The sequence below is a fragment of the Epargyreus clarus genome, unplaced genomic scaffold (assembly GCF_041222505.1).
Source record: "Epargyreus clarus isolate Ecla_fem2 unplaced genomic scaffold, WU_Ecla_fem_2.2 ptg000019l, whole genome shotgun sequence".
Taxonomy (NCBI): Eukaryota; Metazoa; Arthropoda; class Insecta; order Lepidoptera; family Hesperiidae; genus Epargyreus; species Epargyreus clarus.
This window is the reverse complement of record NW_027332227.1, coordinates 847,674-874,759: the sequence shown is the minus strand read 5'-3', so window position 1 is coordinate 874,759 and position 27,086 is coordinate 847,674. Positions and strand designations below refer to the sequence as shown.

The 27,086-nt window shown below is 36.3% G+C and overlaps 2 protein-coding genes across 2 annotated transcripts; both read left to right on the top strand.

Annotated features, from left to right (window-relative positions):
- Positions 1 to 423: 423 nt before the first annotated feature.
- LOC140750127 (flexible cuticle protein 12-like) lies at positions 424 to 1,573 on the top strand. Its single transcript, XM_073083510.1, has 3 exons — positions 424 to 490; positions 766 to 884; positions 1,249 to 1,573. Exons 1-3 carry the CDS (start codon positions 482 to 484, stop codon positions 1,433 to 1,435), a joined length of 315 nt encoding a protein of 104 aa, XP_072939611.1. The 5' UTR covers positions 424 to 481; the 3' UTR covers positions 1,436 to 1,573.
- A 22,609-nt stretch (positions 1,574 to 24,182) lies between these two features.
- On the top strand, positions 24,183 to 26,532 carry LOC140750218 (flexible cuticle protein 12-like). Its single transcript, XM_073083636.1, has 3 exons — positions 24,183 to 24,263; positions 25,691 to 25,806; positions 26,213 to 26,532. The coding sequence occupies exons 1-3, from the start codon at positions 24,255 to 24,257 to the stop codon at positions 26,400 to 26,402; spliced, it is 315 nt and encodes a 104-aa protein (XP_072939737.1). The 5' UTR covers positions 24,183 to 24,254; the 3' UTR covers positions 26,403 to 26,532.
- The last annotated feature ends 554 nt before the right edge of the window (positions 26,533 to 27,086 follow it).

The following is a 27,086-nucleotide window of genomic DNA, read 5'->3' as shown; positions in this document are numbered from 1 at the left end:
TCGCTCGGCAGTTTTCCTGCTATAGACGAATAAAGAAATCACCTTTTCATCTATTCAAACTAAATTTCACGTTAGCAGCCACGTAAAGTTCAAACTAAGTTGCACACGAGCTTCCTAAATTGAAAACGTGTTTATGGAATTTTTGTCTCACGAATAATAAACACCGAATACCTAAGAATAGTAAAAGTGAACATCCAACGTTTTCCTTGCCTTTGTATTGGTCTCGGAACGTACCTTCGAAAGTACTTCCGAAGTAATTAATGACCCAATCGGTGTTAATAAACGATAGTCCTTCGGTAATCAACGCAACCGGACATATCAGAGCCTTTAGTAAGATCGGCTAAAGATCTATGTAAGTTCAAATGTCACAATACGGCCTTGCGCCTCACGACCCGAGGTATAAATAGCCGGCGCATCCAAGGAGGAGCATCAGTCGCTGAATTGTCTTGCAATCGCAAACACAAAAACCAACCTTTCAAAAATGAAATCGGTAGGTATTGGGAAATCGTGTTATTACGCTCGTTATTAATAATCAATCTATTCACTGTTTAAATTTAGTTTGAAGTTTAATTCTAAAATTTTTGTTTACATTTTTGGTTAGCGGTGTCGGTATCACACAAGGCGCATTAACTATAATTTCAGGAGTGCATTACATATTGTAGTTGCTTTAAAGTGCAATTTTATTTCATTGAATAATAACTGATGCCCCGTTATTTGCTAGCATTATATAATGAAATTTGTTATAAAATTGTATTTTTTCCACAGTTCATCGTATTCGCTGTATGCGTGGCTGTAGCCATCGCCGCCCCCGCATCTCCTGATGCCGATGCTCAGATTCTCCGCTACGACAATGACAACATTGGCGTGGACGGTTTCAACTACGCGTAAGAAACTGTTTCAACAATAAATAAACATGTGAAATCCAATAGCTTACGGCATAGTCTTTCCTATGACAAATTCGAAAGATCATGACAATCGACCCTCATACATATCAGTTTCGTATAAATCGAATATTTTAAAATAAGAAGATTCTTTGCGGAAAACACTACTTGGTCTAATATGTTTAACATAATTATTACTTAATTTTACCTGTTTGCCCGAAGTATTTAATTAACAATTTTAGAAACACTCCAAAAATATATTCAATTTGAAAGGAAATAAACGAGCAAGGTGTCAACGGTCTAAATGTTATCAACATATGTATTAGCACATATTCGATTGTATATTTTAAAAAATGTCTTCCCACAGCGTGGAAACCAGCAACGGCATCGCCGCGTCCGAACAAGGCCAGCTGGTGAACCCTGGTACCGATAATGAGGCCGTCGTTGTCCGCGGCGAGTACTCCTACACCGGCCCCGACGGTGTCCTATACAGAGTGACCTACATCGCCGACGAGAAGGGTTTCCAGCCCCAGGGAGCTCACATTCCCGCGTAAATCAATATAATTTAACCCTGTATCTAGTCCAAAAATACTCATCCTTTACCCTCTCTACTCCTTTGTTAAGAATTGTCTAAGCGATTCTGTGATACGATCCTGATTTGTACATTGTTAATAAAACATTATGTTAAATTACTTCATATTTTAATTCATTATTTCCCAATCAATCGTATATTTACGTGATATATATTCGAAATTTGACTTTTAGTGATGACGAACCTATACCAAAAACATAAATTACATAAGCAACTTAATAAATCTTGTAAAAGATCATACTCTCTTATAGAAATAAATTTTCAGTTAAGTTATCATAATAACAGTAAAGTTGTTCACCAAACGTAAGTCTTAAAGGAGACGAGCAATTACAATATTTATTTATTAAATAATCACAAGATGACTATTCAAACAATGATATCTTTACAACCAAACAACATATTTTATGAGTGTAACCAATAAATAGGAAATTATAACCAACTCAAAAAGTGGTAATAAAATAATAATCATTGCTAAATTGGTCATTAATTGAATATTAAAATATTTAAAGATTTCCACAAGCAAAGTGGAATACTAAGATATGTGTCATACTACAAAAGATGAAAGAACGGCTCGATTAGAAAAATATGATTCACACGTCTTGTGGAAAATTAATAAAATTAAGAAGGAATTAGAAGAACAAAAATAATTAGTCGATTTTTAAGGTAGTAAAGGGCACTTTATAAGTAAAAGTGGCTGAAGTGAAGATTAGAATAACTTTATCTTTTGACAGAGGAATAATTGACAAAAGAAATATGATTCTGTTAAGAGAACAAAACATTAAACAAATAAGTCACGGAAAAGATACAGAGAGAAAGATAAAGATAGGAGGATGCTTGCACTGAACACAGAAAAATCCTGTCGCAAAATTTGAAGGTACATCCCTTGTGTTTTGAGTCTGTAGGCACTACAATTACACTTATTTCTGCTTGATAATAAGTGCTTGATTATTATTGCTTGATAATTGATAAATTAGACATACTTATCCGAAGCGTTCTAACTTAGTCCTCAGGGGTCGCAACGCATCTGAGGCCAATCTCAGGTAGGAAAATGATCGCATCTGGGGTTGATTATAGATGTCCACGGGTGTCCGTAGCCACTTGCCATCAGATGGGCTGCATGCTCGTTTGTTACTTCTATATTTAAAAAAAAATAAAAAAGGAGACAATTACAAAACTTCAAAGCTCGCTAAAAACTCCGCCAGTTTTAGATCCCTAAAAGATGATCGTTAACCTCTTAAGGTGTGCCAAGTAGTGGCAGGTGAGTATGGTAATCGCGACCTTCCTAGTGGGTGCGACGCGGGTCGATCAGCAATCTCATTATAATTTTTATGTTTTTATCCTTGAATTCTATATTTTGTCACTCGCCTATTAGAGAAGTCTCATCTATTTGGTTATTACGACTTCGCTATCATCATCTCTATTAATAGACTTATACAATTATACTTACTACAATATAAAATTGAAAATTAGACGAGCTTACCTGTAAGCGAAGTCTGATTATAATTTTGTGAATGGTGATCTGAAATATAATTGAGAATTACAATGTAGTATCCTTCTTCCCACTCGTCGGCACCGCGATTGTTTAGCCTTTTAAAAACAAAAAAGTTTTAAGACCACTGACACTGCGTATGACAGTGACACTATATTGACAGCTACCTCACTTAATTTAGAGTCTATCATTTCCAACTTAGTCTCCTTGATAATATGCATGCTGTCTATATCTAGGAGACTCTTTTGTTCTTATTGTTGCAGTATGGGTTTTGATTTTGGGAGGGTGGGTAATTATATTTCAGATCACCATTCACAAAATTATAATCAGACTTCGCTTACAGGTAAGCTCGTCTAATTTTCAATTTTATTTCATGGTGATCTGAAATATAATTGAGAATTACAATGTAGATGTTTAGAGACAACTGCAACAATGGAACATGTAATTAAATTAAAGATTTATTACCATACATATATATTATTATATGGATTTAATTACATTGCTGAATATTTATTCGTTCTGCATCATATGGATGAGATGTTGTGAAATCCATAGTGCTTAGTGAGATGTATTCTCAATAATAAAATATATATAAAAATACAACATGAAAATATCATATTAATGAGAATTTTTTCTCTTAATTAGGTATAATTATAAAATATACATAATTATTAGGATTGCTAACTGAATATTTACTCTTACTGTATAATATGGATGAAATGTTCTGAAACACATAGTACTAAGTGAGATTCCCTCTGAATTAGATGAAATAATATTCAGTGCAATAATAATGCAATATTTTTCTCTAAATATATTATTACTAATAAAATTGGCCAACAATAATAATAATAGTAATATTGCAATTTAGTCAGTATTAATGATTATTCAATTCAAGCTTTTGCACCTTGCAAAAAATAAATACATACAAGGTCGAAAATATGTTTTCTACCCTCCATAGTATGTCATAATTATGTGTAGAATTAATTACTTGGTCAATTTTATTGACACAAATAATACTATTTCCTTTGCTATGTAGCAATATATGTATAAATATGTTTCATATGTGATGTGCATTATATAATAATGTACTTTTATATAATACTATACTTATATGAACCAGTAGGTACATTGTATGTATTCCAATATTATTAAAATAGGAAGCCATCCCATGTTGAATATTTAGGAATTAATACCATTATTTATTGACAAATTATTATTGGGTATTTGATTTGATCTTGGGATGATGTATGCCCCATGTGAGATAAATTTATATTTTATGTTGTAGGTATACCCGGTATAATATTGGGTGTTATACCTACTTTGTTTCTTTATATTAGTGTGCATGTTCAAGAGGGACATGATCATTCTTAGATCAATGAAACATTTTAGTTTTATATGACTTCCTGTTTTTGTAGGTATGTATCGGATTTGCAAAAGTTACTTATACTTTTTGCTGTACCATGCTTATGCATGCCCTCTGTAAAGTTACATATCTATATGGTTGGTTGGAAAGCTTATGATGCGTTTCCTTTTGAAATCCAATCTGACTTTCGATCGAACATCTTTTCCGAAAAATGTGTGTAACTATCAGTTATGTGTATGTATAAGTTGATATGAGTTTTCATAACAGTATTTATGTATATGATTATTTCAAACCCCATTCATGACTAGACTAGAAAAGCTTATCTTTACTCAAAAGTATTTATGCTGAGCATTTCCAGGATTAATTCAGTTTTAATAAGTCAAATATTTTATAATTTCCATGGGGTTCTGGCTTACTTAGCCTGTAATGATTACTGACACAACAGGTTCTAGTTACAGCTCTGCCAGTGATAAATTATAAAGTTATTACCCACATTTTTCTCCATCTTAATTCTTTAAGAAAAGGAAATTAGATAAATCTTCTATATATAATAATTATTTATATATATAATATAGTTTTCTTTGTTCCAGGTAAGATGTCTGCCATGTGTGTCCTATATAGTAATGTTAGAGTCCTATATAGTAACGTTCATCACACATACCCCTAAGGAATTCCTATTAATTCTAGGGATGCTAGATTTACATTTGAGAATTGATTGGACATGCAGCTTACTTTCTTTGTTTTATGTTTTATAAGAGCATCTAGGTATACACCCTAGGCATAAAAGACCCAAAGAAGATATCATATTAATGGCTGGCCATTCACATGATATAATAATATTGTTATTACTTTTATATCATTAATGTGTCACATATTACCATGGTGGACATTATTAAATTTCCTTATGAAATGATAACAATTTCAGTTTTAGTGTAACTAACATAGATATTATAAAGACTTAAGTGCAATAGCAATTCTCATATTATGCTTGTCTTTATTCCAGGGTTAATGGGCTGCTGTGTTATTTGTTGACCTGATGACTGGTGTATAAATGTATGATGCATGTTTCTATATAAACCCGGTGTTGCTAAAGGAAATGTTTAAGCAACAATATAAATAATATATTATTATTTGATTGCATTTTGTAATGTTGGGAGTACCAGGCTTCTGTTGTAAAACATTACATAGGTACTACCAATCTTTAGTCAATTTTTTCATGATGATCAACCTCATATTTTAAGCAGTTATGTACAGTAAAAGTGAAAAATATGTGCAGATATTTAATAATTAACCATATGTTTGTGGACTGAACTTCCAAACCTTTAATTATTACTGTATTTATTCCTATTGAGTCACTGAAAGATAAGTGTAACGAAATCCAAAATGTTAATTTTGTATAAATTCTCACATTTGTACATAAAGTTCACTCTTGACATTCACATATTTGCATTTATGTCACATATGCCACATAAATAAGTAATACTAAACAAGGTTTTTGAATTATTTACAAGTATGGACATTTATTATTTAGCACAGTTGTATTGTTATAGTATTGCAGGTATTGTTATAGTACCTGGCCTTAGAATAAATCATAAAGGTATTTGTGTCCAAAGACAACTCCAGACTTCTGGATTGATTTTATCACTGTAAACCAGTGTATTAAATAGATAATTTAAAAACTTCAATTCAAGTTACATCTATATATAATAGAGTTATATATATTATGTAAGCTCAATGACTTTAAGTATGTACTCTGTACCAGTAGTTAAGTGGTGCATTATAGTTCTGATTGTACTCCTTGATACAAATCTCCTTAGAGTTATACCTTAATAATACGAGTATTTCCTGAAATCCGCAATATCTTGAGATACACCTAATCTGGATGTTAGGATATTCATATATACCTAGCCCAAAAGATATCAAATCAAACAGCTTTATATAGCTGGTAACTGATTAACTTTTATTATACATAATTTGTATATATGTGAGTAAGAGGTACTACAATATAACCCATGTAATATTGTTTACTTTGAGCCATGTATAGGTACCTGTTATTTGCTTATAAAACAGCTGAAATTGAGTAGGAACTATAGAGTATCCATAACAAATCAATGAACTCTGGTCGATTGTGTTGAGGTATTAACACAGAATGCTACTATCAAAGCTAGGACTTCAGACGCTGGATCCAATATATGGGATACTTATAGTATTCTTTCTTCATGTGACTAAAAATATATTGGACAGATATGTGTCAGTATCAATAAGCCGGAGTCTTATTTGCTTAATCATTGTCCTCCTGAGGTGGTTCTTTTGAGAGAACATGCCTTCTGTTCTATATCAGGTTAACATGAAACAGTTGTCATGTATATACACCAGTGTGTATGTGATAATGTGAAGAGCACATCTATTACCATTTGAGATCGAGCATTGGATTAACTAGTATACAAAAATAATTTTGTCATCAATGTTGTAAGATTTTTATCTTGACGCCATAAATTAAATTTTAATATCATATAACACAATTGATTTGTGTGGAACAACCAATCTCAACCAATTTAAAATTGGCAACGGGGTGCTGCATAAAACATTTATGTCACAAATGTCTATTTTAGACATTGTTTTCTAATAATATAGCTAGTCTTCTATCATTTGTAATGCAGCTAAGTGAGTTTCAATGTCTTCAGTATGATTCCGTTACATGAGCTCATGAGCATTATGCTGTGCAGTGAATCCTGATAAGATTCTTATATGCACGGGGTTATATTTGTTTTGGGTTAGCGCACCAGCCATGTGATGATTCCTATTTCCTGTTCTCCACCATGAATTACATATATTTTTATCGTGTGTATTGTGGTGGAGCATAAATGACCTATTATGACCTTTATAGGTAGCACTAGTTAAAGTGTTATTCTGAGAAGAGCATCAAAATGTACCAGGTTGATTTCCTCAGTTCTCATTGGAATATGTCATTCATCCAGTTGCTTCACACATACCTCCCAATTTTAGAGAACTCTGATGATATTATTGTATTCACTCGTTGTCCCAGTATGTTGACATAATATTTTCCATTTCTGTTAGGACACTGTTTTGTCATATAGTTACAAATATGTTTTGCTTTTTGCAATAACTCCATGAATGATTTCTGAAATTATAGCTGGTTCTGAAAATTATTTTGTCAGAGTTGGTATAACAGGGTAGGCATAACCTTGTGTTGTAGCAGCTCTAGCTTGGTGCTTATAAATCATTCATGCTTTATACTGTGTATTGTTAGTGCAATAGCTAGTGATGGAAGCATTCAAGCCATTTGCCACATATAAATGTTAGCGCAGGTATCTCGTACTCAATGGCGAATGAGTGAAACGTTTAGTGTCAACAAAGTAACACTTGGAGTATCTCGTACTCGACGGTTCTGATGCTTTGTATATTCGACCACTTGCCACATAGAAATGTTAGCGCGAGTATCTCGTACTCAATGGCGAATGAGTGAAACGTTTAGTGTCAACAAAGTAACACTTGGAGTATCTCGTACTCGACGGTTCTGATGCTTTGTATATTCGACCACTTGCCACATAGAAATGTTAGCGCGAGTATCTCGTACTCAATGGCGAATGAGTGAACCGTTTAGTGTCAACAAAGTAAAACTAGGAGTATCTCGTACTCGACGGTTGTGACTCTTTGAATATTCGAACATTTGTCACATATAAATGTTAGGGCCGGCATCTCGTGCTTAATGGTGAACATGGGAACCATTTAGTGTCGACAAAGCGGCGCCACGAGTATCTCGTACTCGGGTGGGTGGTACTCGTGGCTCGGGTGCATTTTATATTTGGACCATTAATTGCTAAATTATATGCATAAAAATGCAAGCATCTTACGGTTAATGGCGAATATGAGCACCGTTTAGTGTCTGTAACGTGCAAGAGCGAGATTGGCGTGCGTTAATAGTTTTGAAGTTGTAGATACGAGAAAGTTTTTCAAACAATATTGTTTCTTTCTAAGCATATGTTAGTTATTTAGGCATTTTTATAGTTGTGCACACATAACTGTAAAAAATGAATACATTATTTTCTTACATACCTGGTAAGTGATTTGTACATAACCTATGAACCGGTGATCCAATCCGAGGAATTGCTTCGTAAATTCTTGCTACTGCGACCACAACTACGCGGACGTGATTCTTCATTCCTAGTTTCCATTTTTTCACTAGTTTTGCTTCACTATACACGTTTAACAAAACTTTGAAAAAATAATATCACGATGCCTTGGAAGCGCGAAAAAGAAGTGAGGTAGCTGTCAATATAGTGTCACTGTCATACGCAGTGTCAGTGGTCTTAAAACTTTTTTGTTTTTAAAAGGCTAAACAATCGCGGTGCCGACGAGTGGGAAGAAGGATACTACATTGTAATTCTCAATTATATTTCAGATCACCATGAAATAAAATATATTTTTGTTAATATTAATATTCTTAAATTTATGAGCAGACGTCGTCAACCCATTACTGTCCCAGTGTGACTAGGGATTTTTTTTTACAAACAACCCAACACCTTAAAAACATTTCTTATGTTATTGCCACCGTTTAGACGAGTTCAACGATACTTCATATTTATGTTAAAATCCATTAAGCCGTTTGAGCTTTAGGCCAGGCCCCAGAATAAGACATACTGTACGCTTGAGAAAGTTTACAATCTAGTGAGGTAAAAATCAAAGGTTGTCGCTGTAGTTCCGGGACCAGAATAGGGCTACGGTATCCCCTGCCTGTCGTAACAGTTGAGTAAAGGGGGCTTTCGGGGTTGCGGGCGGCAAGAGGAGCTCGAACCGCCCGGCCAGCGACCCCGGGATGAATGGCAGTATGTGTGGTCTCATACCGACGTATACACCTGACGGTGTGGTGATGCAATTTCACCTGGGCGGAGTTGACGGGGCAGTGCGCTGCGGGGACTCCAGTTGCATTCCTTTGGAGATCCCGGAGTCCTTGACGCAGCGATGAGAGCGGCCACCGGGGAGGTTTTAGTGCGGTAAAAATCCCACAGCCTCGTGTCGCTCCCACGGCACCGGGTACCTTTTGAAAGTTGCCCGCTCGAGAAGAAGAAAAAGGTAAAAGTCAGAGGTGCTTGGGATTCAAATATCTGACAACCGCCTTTTTGTATACACAAAAATTTTATGTTTGACACTTAGTATTTCCTTATATTCTGCTCTGTCTTCACTGATCTGATAGTTATAGTTATAAAATCCTCTTTAAGTTTGTCTCTTTAAGTTGTCAATAAGTTTAATAGAGAAATAGCCAATTAATGTGACATCCACTCATGCACATCTGTATTCAACTTCAAATGGGATTACTGATTTGCAACCTACGGATCCTAACTTCTAACGCCTTGTATAAGCGTATCTCCCTTATCGCACACTTTAACCCAGCACACAACATTGCTTAACACTGTTATGTGGTGTCATAAGGCAGAAATAGAAATATACTTTTATGTAGATTGTGCAAGTTAGTCAATTTTTTTAGGGTACAGCATTTGCCATCACAATAAAATATCGAATCACATACGATAGACTGGCAGATTATTACACCAACGATGTAAAAAAAATAATGTACCGTCTAAAATACCTCCATATCCACTTGTTACTGGTTTAAATATATACTATAAATTATATTTTTATGGAAAAGATGTGTAAGTACATAATTTTCGAGTCTATTATGCAGCTTCTTTTCCATTATCGGACATTGTGTAAAACCGTGGTAAGTTGTTGACATCCACAAATAATTCTGTAAAAATCTAATTGTAATGAAATATTTTGATTTTTACTTTGAAAGTCTAGGGATTTTGCTCGAAAGACATCTAAGCCTATAGGTTCCTAATATAGTGGATTCCATGCAGAACAAAATTATCTTGACTTATGCTTACGACGTTTATTATACTTTTACTTACTAAGGACACGATCAATAACCGCTTATTTAGGGACAAATTTTGCAAATGATGCTTAACCTTTTTGACATACTGTGGCCTTAACCTTGTTGCGTAACCGTTTCAATCCGTACGTACCATAGGCTGGTATTTCACTACATGCGATAATATGTAAAGAGATACGCGATAGATGGTAATTAATAATTAGACACGCATTCTTATGTTAGTGATCGTGGATATTCCCTATTTTTATGGCGGTTATCCATATAATATTTTTATGAGGAGGATAGAAATCTTTTCGATTTCGTTGTCATTTCAGATGTAGATATTAAAGCTTTCCCTATAGTTCCAATACATCCGATTTTTTAGTTGAGAACTTAAATTGATTGTTATTCGTATTTAATCAATATATCTTAGTATTTATTTTAAGCTTATCTTGAAGTGAACATCTGTCCTTTAAAAAATAAATGGAATCTCGTATCGACACTTTTGCGCTTGCTCGACACAATTCTTATAACGTTTAGCGGCCATCTTAGGCGATTCCTTTTTGGGTATTCTTTAAAAGGCAAAAATGCTGTTAATTAATCTATTGTTTTTAACTATACCCCACACTTTTGCACGCGATTAAAAGTGTAAGCCACCGTCCGATTTCATGGTATTTCGGTAGTACGAGTATAACATCTTATATACACAATTCTCGTGTCACAATGTTAGTTACCGTACTCCTCCGAAACGGCTTTAACGATTTTCACCAAATTTTATATGCATATTCAGTAGGTCTGAGAATCGGCTACTATCTATTTTTCATACCCCTAAATGATAAGGGTTGTTCACTCTTAACCTTTTTTTAATTATATGGCAACACAACGTTTGCAGGGACAGCTAGTATGATATAAATGTAAATGATAGAACATCGTCTATTCTAAAATAGTGAACATAACTTACAAAATCTATGTGTAATAAGTATTGCCAATTTTAGCGGAGGTCAACGAACTACGAAATAAGTATATACATAATTCAAAGGATGAAAATAATTATGAAATTGTACTAAGTTAAGTAACTAACATTCTGTGCAGAGGGCAATTATTTTCTACACTTCAAATTATTAAAATTCATTTATTGCTAAATTATATAGTACAGTAACGCTTCTAAGATTGATCTCATTCTCAAGTAAGTCAGGAGTTATTTTTTAAGTGATTGCAGATGCACGACTAATTTGTTCCCAACGTTCATTGCGAGAGGAGAAATAAAAACAATCAGATCAAATAACTATGTGCTTAAAAATAGTACAAACACGCAACGTACATACAGGATACATGGACAAAATGTCAATTTCGACATGACAATATATCTGCGTTAGGATTGGTCTCACATTGAGCGATAAGTTCGCCACTAATTTTCTCCCCTAAATACCTTCATTTATAAAAAAAATGTGAGCCGTCACGGGACGCCTGGCAGATGTGAAACATCGACATTATTTTGTAAAAGTAATATGCAGAAAAGATCATATTGTGATAGGAACTAAATATGTCATAATGATAAAATAAAATATTACGATTGCGCATGGCGACGCGTCGCCACACCGTACACACTACTGCATATAGACTGTATATATACACTACACTGTCGCCACGGCATGCGTCGCCACGCCAGAAATCGGTTTTACGTGCGGCTATAGATGTTTCACATCAAAAATAATTAACTTGCTGATGACTTGATGGTGTGTCATAGTGTGATTTTTCTTTCTTTGCAGGAGGCTGATCACTTTCACTCTCTAAATTATCACGGTCAGACATTTTATTATTAGAAAAATAATTTGTTTTCAAGCATTGATCTATAACCTGAAGTTACGCCGCAAGCGGGCAAAACTTGAAACATACAAAATACGTCAAGTGGTGTAAAACGAGTTAAAACGACTCCAGTCGCTCTCGCGCGGCGTAGTAATACACACTAATGTCACTGAACACGTTAAACGTCATTATTTTGAATTTTAAGCCTCAAAATGCCTTCTTGTGCAATGCGTAAATGCAAAAATTATGCTCGAAAAAGAAACAACCTTCATGGAATCACCTTTTTTTTTTTTTTTTTTTTTTTCTCGAGGGAGAAACCTTCAAAAGGTACCCGACGACGTGGGAGCGACGCCGGGTTATGTGGGATTTTTACCGCACTAAATCCCCCCCGGTGGCCGTCCTCAACGCTTGTTGGAGAACTCCGGGATCTCCGACGGAACACAACCGGAGCCCTCCAAGCGCGATGCCCCGATCGGGCTCTACCCTGGAGGAGCAGTTTTCACTCCTCCCACACCATGTAGTGTTTACGACGGTATGCGACCACACATACCGCCGTCCTTCCCGGGGTCGCTAGCTGGACGGTTCGAGCTCCCACTCTTGCCGCCCGCAACCCCGGAAGCCCCCTTTTAGTCGCCTCCTACGACAGGCAGGGGATACCGTAGCCCTATTCTAGTCCCGGAACTACAGGGACACCGCGCCAGTGGGCGCTATCGACGCCTACGGCGTCTCCGTCTCCGCGCGGGATCGGCGCGCTCCCTGGCCCGTTCGGCGTCCTCTTTTGCGAGCATAACGCGGTCGCAGAACGCGACCACGCTATCCCACGCTTCGCCAGAACGGACCATCGCAGCAACAACATTCTCCGGGGAGAGGTCCTGCCCTATGTGCTGCACCAGGATCTGCCGCTCAGGTTGCCACGCTGGGCACTCCTCGAGCGTGTGCTGCGCAGAATCCTGGGCATGTCCACAATGGTGGCACCGCGCTGAGGCCTCCCTGCCTATCCTGTGCAGGTACTCACCGAAGCAGCCATGTCCGGTGAGCACCTGTGTCAGTCGGTAAGTGACGCGTGTCTTCCTCTTTAACCAGGCATGGAAGTTGGGCAGGATCGCACTGACCACGCGTTGGCGTGCGCCCCGTGGCTCCTGGAGCCTATCACGCCAGCGTCTTAGGGCGCGCCAGCTGGCTCTCGTCCGGAGCACTTCGACCGTCTCATCGGTAGGAGGGTGGGCACTCTGGCGGAGACCGCGGATCTTGAAAAAGAACTCTGCGGTCATATCCGCCAGTATGTCCAGGGGCGGAAATCGCGCTAGGACTGTGGCCGCCTCATACGATATCGTCCGGTATCCTCGTGCGACTCTGATCGCGATCATACGCTGCGCGGCATTCAGCTTGGCCGCGCGGCGCCGGCAGCCCGACAGTCTATTAGACCATACGGGTGCACCGTAGAGCGCGACAGAGCGCACGACGCTTGCGTAGAGGCGGCGGACTTCCTCCCTCGGTCCCCCTAGATTTGGCAGCAGTTTGTGCAAAGCACCCGCTACCTTGTGAATCCGGGGGACCAGGCGGTCGAAATGCTCGTCGAAGCGCCAGCGGCTGTCCAACACGAGCCCCAAATATCTCATGCACCTGCCCACTTCGATATCCGCGTCACCCACTCGCACTGACATGCAGGGTGGTTCCACGCCCCGCCGTAGGCCGTGGAACCATAGCGCTTCGGTCTTATTGCCGGCAACGCTAAGGCCTATTTCACGTATCTTCGCGACAACGCGTGCCACCCCTTGTTCGGCCAATCTCGCCGTCCTCTCGAAAGACTCACCCTCGACCAGTACGAGAGTGTCGTCAGCATAGCAAATAACGCTTACACCAGGAGGGAGCTCCGTCCGCAGTACGACATCGTATGCGAGATTCCACAGGAGTGGCCCCAAGACCGACCCCTGCGGAACCCCGCACACGACACGCCTCTCCCCGACACTCCCTTACGGGAGTACGGCCCGGATAGCTTATACTCCGGTTCGACAGATAGGCCGTCATCACATCACGCAAATAGGGAGGCACCCGATGGTATACGAGGGCCTCCCTTATCGCTTTCCAGGGCAGAGTGTTAAAAGCGTTAACAATGTCCAGGCTTATAGCCAGAACCACTCTGCCACTGGATACGGCCTGCTCTGTCACTGCGCGAACACGGAGTATAGCATCGACAGTCGAGCGTTCCTTTCGGAAGCCGTACTGACTGTCGGATAGATCCGGACCGCTGCACGCCAAATGTCTGCTGATACGGGCGGAAATAATCCGCTCGAAAAGCTTTCCCAACTCGTTCAGCAGACATATCGGCCTGTAAGCCGAGGGTGAGTCTGAAGGTCTGCCCGGTTTGTGGAGGAGTACCACCTTCGCCTGCCTCCATTCCATTGGGAAGCGACCGGCACGTAGGCTCCTAGGACGGTCAGGGCCAACACCCAGGCCCGACCCGGGATTCCGTCAGGGCCTGGTGCGGTGTTTCGCGCGGCTAACCGTTTCACAGCCCATCCTAGTTCTGTTTCACTGACTGTCAACTCCTCCGTCCACTCGGGCAGTACCGACGGCCCTGTCGCGGCATCGGGGCTATCCGGAGTGAAAGGAAACAGGTTTCCCATAACGACCATGACAAAGTCGGGATCCATAGTCTCCGTTAACGGTGGGAACCATGGACTTTCCAAGCACCAACCTATAAGGGCGCCCCCATGGGTCCCTATCCAGCTCGTCCAGGAGTCCCGACCAGCTTCGAGACTTGCTATCAGAGATTCATGGAATCACCTATCACACGTAAATAAAGAGAAATTATTAAATTTTGTTTATTTTTCGTGTTCGATCCGCCATGATTACGTGAGTAACCAGAAAGAGACAAAGTATGTTTTTGTCAATGAAAGTGATAAAGACGCAAAATGCATGGTCATAGATCAACAGAACAGAAGTGACATTTTATTGAAGCTCACGATGTTCATATGTCGTATGTTATAGTTTAAGATCCCACTGCTTAATTTTTATATTAGTGTGTTTTTAGTCAAAATATAACTTTTTATAGTTTATTTTAATAAAATAAAAGCGATATATGGGAAATTCTGTATCCTAATCTCTAAATTTTCTTCGATACCTGTGGTAAATAATAAAAAATATTACCATAAAATTTATATAGGATAGTATACGGTATTTTAAAATTTCTTTAATTGAATAAATTAACCTAAACATAATTTAATAAACAATCTTTGTATAGCCAGAAATTAATCCTCAAAAAGACCACGGTAAGATTCGAATCTTATATATAAAATTCGCATGTCACGATGTTAGTTACTTTACTCCTGCGAAACGGCTTTACTGATTTTCATCAAAATTTATATGCATATTCAGTAAGTCTGAGAATTGGCTACTATCTATTTTTCATATCTCTTAAGTGATAAGGGTTGTTCACCCTTAACATTTTTTTTATTTATATGGCAACACAATGTTTGCTGGGTCAGCTAGTACATAACATTTATAAAATGTACACAACTTTGCAATTAATGGTCATGTGTAAAATAAAACTGAAAATAATAAACATAAATTAGTAAAGATACTTCGCCGCCTTGAAATTGAATGAAGCCACAAACGGCTTATTAGTAAGTTTTTTTTTTTAATTCTTGACAAATAAAAACATTTTTAGAGAAAATTTACAAATAAATAACTAATACTGCGTAATTTACATAATAAATAAATAATTATTTCAAATATTTTAGGGACATTTTAGCACGGAGACGTGGCAAAACTTTTTTACGCAACTATTTCAATTCTCAAAACTGGGTACATTTTCTTGTTAGGAGTGAGTAATCTTTACTAATCTATGATAATAAATATAAACAATTTTTAAATCGTATATTTTAAACCAGTCGATACATCTGTATAGATACATTCTTTCAAATTATATATTTATATAATAATAATTTATTTAGTTAAACTGTACTATAACATTTCTACGTAAACGATGTACTAAAACTATTATCGACAGTTTTGGACATTTTTTACCTTCTGTTCCATTATTTCATTGTCTTTGACAAGCATGCGTATCAATGGAAAAACCACCATACGTCCCGTTTTTAACGGGACAGTCCCTTTTTTCGATGCTTCGTGCCGTTGTCTCCGAAATGAACCGTTGCCATTGTCAATTAAGTAACAGTAAATATTATAATTATGAAAAAAACATGGGGTGCTGCATTTATCAGTTTTCATAAAGCTCCCCACATTTTTTGCACAATTATACTATTTACTTTTCCTTAAATGATTCCTAGATTGAAAATTATTTTCTACTTTTTAGTTAATTTTATCATAAAATCGTGTTTTTTATTATTTTTAACTATATTTTTTCAAGTAAAAAGTATTTGACATAAAAAAATCGATGTCCCGTTTTGACTGAAGTAATCATTGGTCACTATATTCCATTGTCAATATTTACGTTTGCGTACACTTGAAACGCAAGGTCAAACACTAGTTGTCTTTTTTTATCACATTGTTCTAATAGCTCTGTCCCTTATAGAACATTTGTCTATCATGTAGTTCTATGTAGTTAAATCATCTATGTAGTTAAAGGTAAGCGTCGCCACGCCAGAAATCTTTTTTACGTGCGGCTATAGATGTTTCACATCAAAAAATATCAAGTTAAGATTAAAACTACTTCGCAACAATCCGCTACAAATATGTATGATGGCATATATTTTTTAAACCATGCAGTATGTACGACCTTCCCTCCCACAAAGGCTGCGTACGGGTGCAAAAAATTAAAAATATACACCAGCATACATACCACCACCAACACGTGTTTCGCTCCAAAACGGAGCATCATCAGGGTAAGTTGACCCTACGACGTTTTAGCACATCATTCAAACCAGAACACAACAGCGCTTAACACAACAGTTATCAGGCAAAAAAGATGTGGATGTGGGGTCTACTCAATAAGCTTGTTCTCCCCGTCTCCAGTGCTGCAAGTTCCTAATGATCATATTTGGTACAATGTGTATGGCTATTCGTGTCAAACTAATAAATCAAAGCCAGTCATCTATTATGTATTAAAAGAGCTTATTATTATGCTTACATAACTCTTACATCAATATATCTGATGTAAAGTGCACTTTAACCTATGGAAGCAAGGTTTATACTAATAGCATTTCTTTAGAAATGCAAATTTAAATGTTTGAGGTTGTTTTGATTTTAGTAATTCGAAATTAAGTCTAGCCCCTAATCTTTGAAGGGGAAATTTGACAAATATAAAAAAATCTTTTTTACTTTATATTGTATGATAAAAAAACATTGCCCCATTCTTTGGCACATCTTATAGCCCAAGCAGTTTTACGATTTTAACATATATTTTTTTATTTCGACCTAATAACAGCAGTGTTAGGCGCTGCTGTGTTCCGGTTTGAAGGGTGTGGTAAGGGAGACAGACTTTTTCGAGGCGTTCCAGCTTAGTCCTCAGGGGTAGCGGCGCATCTGTAGCCGACCTCAGGTAGGAATATCTTATCCTATCTGGGGTTTATTACAGAAGTCCATGGGCGGCAGTAGTCACATACCATCAGGTGGATTGCATGCTCGTCTGCTACTTCTATATTATAAAAAAAACAGTATCGTTTGATTGGTTTAAAATGTGGGGTGACATATGAGTGGATCACCAAGCTAATAAAAAGTCATTCCAAAAATAAATAAACTTTAAGTTATAATTTCAAGTATTCAAAAAGTATAAAATACACCTACAATTCCTCTACTGTTGAAGGGTTAATGTAGCTCGTAGTCGTTTGCATCTTTTTCAAGGGCGTGCTTGAAGAGTCTTAGGTTAATAGGCGCTATATACTCTTAAGTTTGGAAAACCTTTTCTATTTATATTTTTTAACACATTAATAATATTATTATACTTATATTAAAATCTTAATAGGTCTTGTTTATAAAAGTAAAACTCATATTTACTTACTAAAGATAAAATTAAGAACATAAGATTACATATTGTTATTTGGTTATACTTTACCTAATGCATAGTTATGCTCGCAATTTATTTTCACAATTGGTACCTAACCTGACCTATTAAACTGTTTACTCAGAAAGAAGTGAAAGTAACATCTTGTTACTTTAATAACATCCTATTGATAACATTGCGTTTATAAATGGTGACGTAAAGTATTGACATTTCCATTGTCTTCACCGTATCAATTCATTGCAGTTTCAATGGATAATGCAACAGTGTCATAATACTGTTAACGTAATAAAATGTCAATATTGGAAGCCATACACGCTATGGTCTACCGGACAGTTTAGCTGTGCAGTATCCTTACCATGAGTTTTTATGTTTTGAAAAATATGACTGTTCTGATAGTTGTAGCCCATACAATTTCCAATCAGCTCCCCTTGCGGATTGTATCAGAACTATAGTGTCTGTAACGTAACTTTAAATGTCTAAATTGACAAAATGGCGCTTTATGTTTTGTCTCTCTTTTTTGCGAACATGTGAGACAGACAAAAAGACTTGAGCACTTACTTATTGTTACGTTTACTCAGTCTACTAAAGCAAACGGAACAGAATAATGGATTGAGTAAACATAACGTAAAATTGTGCGATGTTTTGAAAACTCATGGTAAGGGTACAGGTCTATTCCTACAAACAATCCGGTGTACCTGGGCAAGCATACCTGAACAGGTAGACCTCTCCGTACCTCTCCACACCGTAGTGTGTAGGGCAGGCATAACATTTTTATTTGAACAAGCTTTTGTTTAACTCATGTTCTAAAATGAATGGTGATGGTAATAACAAGCTGAAACATGAGGATGGCTTGCTTCGGGCGTTGCTTATGACCAGCATTCGAGTCTATCATTAGACCCGCCCAATAATAGTTTTATTCCATTGTCATTAACGTTATATCTGATACACATATCATGCACAAATATAAATCGGTCCGTCCACCATATTGGACTTAGAATATCTTCATTAAAGTAATCATTTAAATCCTTATAAAACGTGTATAAAAATTTTTCGTTGATTTTAGATGATGTCCATGACTGGTAGTGGCTAATTTAAGTTCCAATAATAATACCATTGAATTGTTTATTATCATCAACTTCAAAATAAACCTTGATGGTAATATATGCCTACATAACAAATGGATTGCAAACATCTTTGTTGCCTCAGTAATATAATATATTTTTTGCTATAAAGAATGACGAATGTAGTTACAAATGAATTTTAAAATATTTAATGTTAGTCAGTTAACTGAAGCAGATTCTGTCTATAAATACGGTTATTGCATACATAACTAGACAATAGTACAAGTTTATATCAATAAATAACTCAAAATCTAGATTCGATGACCTAATTGCCTTCCTTTTAGAGCTAGATTTATTATCGTCCTTGATTTTAGTTTGTATAACATACTTCCCATCCCAGATCAATAAAAAGGAAGACAACGCCTCGTGGAAGTTTGCATTAATTGCAACTGGCCGCGTACAAATGTCCGTGGGCGGCAGCAGATCCGTACCGACAGGTGGTGCGAATCCTCTGTGGTTTGACTCCGGCAGCACTATCACCTTATCTACTTTTTCCCAATGTTCAGTGTTGCTGTGTTTTGATTTGAAGGGAGACATACTTATCTCCAGGCATTCCAGCTTATTCTTCTATGCGCAGCTAGCGCATCTGTGGGCGACATCAGGTAGAAATCCAATCCTATTTTGGGTTAAGTATAAATGTTCATTGATGGCAGTAGCCATTTACCATTAGGTGGACTGAATGCTCTGTCTGCAATGTCTGCTTTGTAATTGTAATAGTTGTATTTTTGGGTAAATTGGAATAATTATGGTATGTTTTTTTATGGAATGTTATAATTATGAGTAATAAATTCGCAAAGCTTGAAAGTCTGAGATTAAATCTACGGGATTTTTTTTGAATTGGAAACTAATGAGCAAACACAGCCTTACGGATGTTCACAACCCCTAACAGCCTATGTGGCGCAATAGTCACAAAATGTCCCATAGAGTGCGTTCCCCGTTCGAATCCAGTAAGGCAAAGATTAAGTAATGAATTAGTTTGTATTCTGTTTGTCCATGATTTTTTATCGTTTATGTTCCGTAGTCCACGCAGCTTAATTTTTAAATTTTCAGATACAAAATAGAAATGCAATAGTTGATTTATATTACATACACGATAAGATGCCATAAATCGGCTGTTAAACAGAACTAGGGGAAGTGCCCCTTACATATTAAAAAAAGCAATATTCTTTTTTTCAATCTCTGACATTTATGAGATGGGAACTCTAAGTAAAAGAATTCCAGCGTATACTAGGTCTGGATACAAATATGTGAATTCTTATCGCGTCTTAGTCACGAGTGGTCTAATGTCAAGGTCGGCTGCATCATAAATTAGTGTTACAATAACGTAGTTTTATAAGAATACCATCACACTCTGAACTGATGCATCGAATCCATACTGAAGCTTTAGGAATTTTTCTTACTACCCCAGATCAGGATTGAGAAGAAAGCTTTATGAATAAAATATCTTGTGAATGTACTTAGAGTATTCTCTCACTCTATTTTTTTATAATATGGAATGTTATCTGCCCAAGGATGCTACAAACAATCCCAGATAAGATAAGAATAGTATCTGAGGTTGGCCACAGGCGAGTGTGGCGCTAATGACTAAATCAAAAAATCATTTTTTTTACTCAAAATAGGTTCTTTACAGAGCACTAACTTGGAAATTCTCGGAAAAATTTGACTTCCCTACCGCATCCTTCAAACTAACGTTTTCATAAATTGCATTCAACCCAAATAACCTTTATAAATAACTTACTAAGGAGGTATCACAAAAATGAGTTAAGTAAACCTTAATTCATATTCAAGTGATTTTATATATAACCTCTATGCCATATCCATGAGTAACTACATACAATTACACCTTTGTTTGAGTATGGTAATAAATAATCAAAAAACACTTCATCTGAAATCATTTAGCGTCCGTTATTAATTATCAATCTATCCAATGATTTGCTTACCAAGCATCGACATTTAAAAATACTTACATATTATAAACTGTCAAACATTCTATTTTTGGTAGGCCACATTTATATAGATTAAGTTTTAATAACGGGTATAAAACTTTAACGACAGATTGATTTTTTTATCTGGAAAATTTGAATAAACTAAAATTAAGTAACAATATCTTATTATTTATGACTAAGATAGTTCTCATATTATTAATTTTACACTTTTAGACGAACAGTTGCTATGCCAAAGCATTTAAGCCGGTTGACAAATAATGGACACTGAGGGTCGATACACATTGTATTAATACTAAAAGGCGAACTTCAATGTTGTCAAGTACCTATTTTCTAAAAAACATATTAATCGATTTCTTATATCCAATGCATGTTTGTCGAAGGAGTGCACTACTTATTTTTTTTATTTTATAGGAGTAGCAGACGAGCATGCATTCCACTTTATAGTAAGTGGCTACTGTCGCCCATGGACGTCTGTAATCAACCCCAGATAGGATTAAATATTCCTACCTGAGGTCGGCCACAGATGCGCCGCTACCCTTGTGAACTAAGTTAGAACGCTTCGGAAAAGTATGTCTCCCTTACCACACCCTTCAAAGCAAAACACGGCAGCGCTTAACACTATTATATGATAGGTAGAAATAGGTGAAGCGATGGCGCCGCCGGAGTCGAACCGCAAAGGGCTCTACAGCCTTCAACATTTTGTTTATTTTGCGTGGAGTATTTTTTAATCGTAAATAACTCAGTTTTATTACAGTACAGGACTTATTAATTACAGTCAGCTTACTGGTCATTCAAGAAAAAATAATTGTATATTTTCAAAGATAGTTTTATTACTATTTCGTTTGATAATAGATATGTCGATTACGCTATGATTAATTCTACACTTACCCGTTACTAGGATAACAACTGTCTTCTACACTAACAGTAACGGTCAATTAAAAATAATCCATTAATCCTTATCCTTACTAGTCCTTATCCTTACTAATATTATAAATCCGAAAATAACTCTGTCTGTCTGTCTGGTTGTCTCATCTTCACGCCTAAACAACTGAACCGATTTTAATGAAATTTTATACAAAGATAGTTTGAGACCCGAGAAAGGACATAGGATAGTTTTTATCCCGGAAATCTCACGGGAACTAGGGTTGGCGATCTAAGAACCCTAATCCTAATCGGAGAATCTATTTTTTCTACCCAAACCATCGATTATTTTAATCGATATTAGTAAGGATTCAATCGTAAACTATGCTTTGATCAAGTTCCTTCTGATCTTTAACAAAGTTGAAGGTACGAATTTCCAGTTTTATGTATGTTAGTATGTTATATTATTTTCTTTTAAACGCGGGTGAAGCCGCGGGTAAAAACTAGTTTAAAATAAAGCGTGGATCTGAGTGCATTGCTCCACGATAGTGTGGACGGTCCCCAGACGTAGCTTCTACGCCATTAACGAAAGCTAATGTCAAGGTCAGCCACGTAAGAAGTGAACGCCAATCATGTATAACTAAGCGTGTTACATAATTTATACTTTACGATAACATTTAATGTTATAAGACAGGAATGCGTTTTTTTAATATAGGAGTAGCAGAAGAACATGCAGTCCCCTGATGGCAAGCTACTGACGTCCATGGATATGTATTATCAACTCCAGGTTAGGATTAGATTCACACAGCAACACAACAACGCTTAATACAGCTGTACCCTTACCATGAGTTTTTACGTTTTTACAAATATGACTATTTTGGTATTTGTTTACGTATTTGCCCATACAATTTCCAATCAGCGTACCTAGCGGATTGTATCAGAATTATAGTGACAGTAAAGTAACATTAAATGTCTAAATTGACAAAATGGCGCTTGATGTTTTGATTTGTGTTTTGAAAACTCATGGTAATGGTCCCGTTATTAAGCAGAAACAGGCGTGGCGGCGGTGCCTCTGAAGTTGACCCACAAAGGGTTTTCCCCCCTTACTCATTCGTGACACTCATTGTCTGGTAGAGTATATGTCGGTTTATTGCTTCAATATCACACAAAATGCTTAAATACATTTCCGAAAGTATTATTAAAGATTGATGCTTAACCATTATGTTATAGTATTTGACGCTTGCCAATAGGCAATTAAAAAGTGATTACTTCGAAAAAAAGACTTATGTTAATAGGCCTTGAACTATCGTTGTTTAATAGACGACCCCTATGGCGGTGCGGCCACCATACCGGTCTGACGCGCAAAGGGTTACGGGTTCGATCTCCGGCCAGACAAATATCTAAATGATGAATTTAGATTTCTGTTTCTGGGTCTGGGTGTTTGTGTATTTGTCTATGTGTGTGTCCATGGCACCCACAACACAGAGAATCCTAGTGTGGGGCTGTGAGTGTAGAAAGCGTTAAGAGTGTAGAAAGTAGGTACTGTAATATAGCGCTACTTTTTTGTTTAATTTAATATTTACATAATTATACTGAAAAATATTTTACAGGCGAAGATAATTTAGCGTAAATATGTGACATAATGGGCTCTTTTTTTACATTACCTTCAAATATCTTAATTATTATTTAGTAATGAATTAATTATGCAGGCTATATAATTGATAGTGCATACAAGTGGTTTTTCCGCCTCCTCCTTATAATCTACCTCAAGAGTTGTACCTGAAGTCGTATAGATGATGCTGTAGACAAAAGACTTTTATAAATAAATAATTAATCTATCCAATTGTTTGCACACTAAATCGCAACTTTCGATCTTTGGTAGGAATTAATAACTGGTTAAGTTTGTACACATCATATTAGTAACTATTTTTTTAACACATATAAATTTATTTTAACCACAAACTGTTTATAATCGTACCACTATTTTAACAGGGACGTCTGTAGTGATGAAGCTGTTGTCGAACCAGAAATTTGTACCACTTTTGAAATATATTTGTATCTTTATATTTCAAGGCATTCATATTTTACAACTTTGACCAGTCGTTCCCACAATCAAATGTCTCAAACAACTTATTATTTAATGAGCTGGCGATCTAATTTTTATTCCATATAGCTGGAACAGGCTCGACGTATTGAAATTTTAAAAGTAGGTATAGCTGAACATTCAAATATATGCAAAATAGACCACAACGCAACGTATATAAATGTCCGAAATCTATATTCTAATCACAGTTGTCAGTACATCCTCGTAGGTCACACCACCCAACACCCAACGCCAAAATGAAATCCGTGAGTATTAGCAAATAAGCTCAAATAGTCATTGCAACGCAGTGAGTTATTACTGTGGTTCGTTGGCCTCTGGTATTTGCTAATAGGTGGTCGCTTACCATCAGGTGACCCGGCCGCCTTATGGCAAAGGCTGTTTTAATATCCCATAAAACTTTTTAATCTTCGTTAAATAATAGAAATAATATCGTAATATTTTTGTATTTTTATCAACACTTGAACATTTATTTTATTATTTGTATATTTGTATGTATATAATTAATATTAATATTTTTGTAATATGTAACAAACTCAAATGTAACTCTAACCTCAGCCTAAATCTAAACTTAGTCCTTTAATATATTGATAATAATACCTTTTGAATTATTTAGCTATGATTTATAAGAACCATAAATTACTTTTTGCAAAAAAAATTGGAATTAAAAAAAGACCATTTTTGTTCGATAAAATTAAGTATTATTTGTTTTCTTTTCATTATTTTTTTAAATTCTTGCCAAGGACAATGTCTTTAGTAGGTACAAGAAAAAAGAAGTAAAAAGTGTGATTAAGAATTTTCTTTTGCTTATGCCAAAATAAAGATTATGGTAAAGGATGACGAAGTCAATGTGATCATCGATAAAATCTGACAAAATTCGGCAAATTGCTTTATATATCAACCTCATTAATATTAAAGACTGCGCTCTAAAATATTTGTAACCCGGTGGCATTCTTTAAATTATTTTGCATAAGATGTTGGAACATCAAATAAGTAATTTGGATCTTTTCCTGTTTGCGTGTGTGCTAAACATTAGTTTAGTAGTTTATTTAAAAAATATTATTGCGCTACCTGTTTACTGAGTGTTTTAGTTATGGTATATTATAAATTCACCATCGGTGTGTGAAAACATTTAACTTTAATTAACAATTTTGTAGTTTTATCACAAATTCATTGGACAATGTGATTTTAATTTAACTGTGTGCGTTTTTCACCATAAAATGCTATGAGGTTTTCCTTAAATATAAATTAAATAGATTGATTACTTCACTTCAGTCAGTACTAGGTATTCATATGGTTTTAATTCATAGATACTAGGTTTTTTCCGTGTTACAAAACACAAAGCAATAGTAGAATTCACATTCACTCATCGTTTAAGATGAAACGCTGTCGTAAATCTTTCCCAATCGGTCATCACTTTACGATTGCTGTTTTAATAGACAAGTCTTAACAATGAATAGGTATATGATTTGTTTAAAATATTGGTATCTTGTTATTACTTTCATTTATTATAATAATATATGTATAAGTATTCAGTTTTTTATTTAAATAACCCTCAGTGGTTGACCTGATGAAGACTTATTTGGGCTTGACTGTAGATGTCGACAGCAGTAGCCACTTATCATCAAACTTTAATGGAATAAATGTAATTTGAATTTAATGTTTTTCTTTTCAGTTCATTGTTCTCGCCCTCTTCGTCGCCGTGGCTGTTGCCGTCCCCGTGGACCCCAAGACAGCAGTCATCGAGCAATACGAGAACAACAACATCGGAGTTGAAGGCTACAACTACGCGTTAGTGTCTTTTTAGTATCCGTCATGAATTACTCCTCTACCACCACCATACTCTTTTGTGGTGTGAAGTAGGCAACGATATTAGTCCCTGGCTTAAAGAAGAACATGTCCTATAATGACTTTGTTACTAATATCTATGGACGGCAGTGATAACTTACGATCACTGCACACATGCTGCACTGCAAGCACGTTTGTTGCTCAAAAAATAGTACAGCATTGTCTTAACTAACGTGGGCCCTATGAAAGTTACGTCAAATACATACAGTTCAAATATGCGGGTACAAAGCAGGTCCAAACATATTTCTATCCAGATACCTAATATGTTTCTTAATATATTGACCGTATCAAACCCTTTTTTTATTTGTTAAATTTTGACAAATTCTTTAATAAGTAAATTTTATTTCAGTGTCAAGACCAGCGACGGCAAAGTAGTCTCCGAGCAGGGTGTACTCAAGAACGTCGGCACTGAGAACGAAGCTATGGAAGTCCGCGGCTCCTTCTCCTACGTCGACAACGACGGCAAGGTCTACACTGTTGACTACGTCGCCAACGAGAACGGTTTCCAGGCCTCTGGCGCTCACCTCCCCACTGTTTAAACGACCACCAGGCAACAATAATTCTAGTCTAAATCGACCATCACGTGATTATGTTATTGTTGAACACCTCGTTGGACTGATGCTCGATAATAGATAGTGTAGTGAATATATGTTTTTTTGATTCCACAAATTTTCCTTTTCTTTAAACACCTTTTTTGCCACTAAAAATTTGTTGCCCTAATGTTTAATCAAGATTTTTTTTTTATACACGGAAAGACTAACTTAATTTAAATTGTTTAAGGTACCAAAAATATACTATTTAATTTATTCCTTAATTTGGCTTAATATGAAAGAAAGATACTGATTATCTTCTTGTTGTATCATTTCGATAAAAATGGAACTATGTGTGAAATTGATGGTTACTAAATCAGTTTTAGTGAATCAAAATATTATTCCTTTCTATATAACCATCCCATACAGTATAAGGGATGAAAATAAAAAGGGTACGTAACGGAATACAGACGCAGATAAGACAAAACCCATTCAGGTAAAGGCTTTCAGGGTAGCTCGCAACAATCCATTAGTGCACCTCGGAGGTACTCGCTAGATCAAAGTTAATCAAAGACCACAAAGGACCGAAAAAGGAGTCCATTGTGGTAAATAGTCCCGTAGAGAATAATGTAGAGTATGCTCTACTTTGACAAAATATTTTTATTTAGCACAAACAAAGAAAGATTTAGACAA

What these genes read in the sequence shown, in the direction of transcription:
- LOC140750218 (XM_073083636.1), top strand. An exon ending in GTTGAAGGCTACAACTACGC is followed by an intron (nt 25,807 to 26,212) that starts GTTAGTGTCTTT and finishes ATTTTATTTCAG; the next exon opens with TGTCAAGACCAGCGACGGCA.
- LOC140750127 (XM_073083510.1), top strand. An exon ending in GTGGACGGTTTCAACTACGC is followed by an intron (nt 885 to 1,248) that starts GTAAGAAACTGT and finishes GTCTTCCCACAG; the next exon opens with CGTGGAAACCAGCAACGGCA.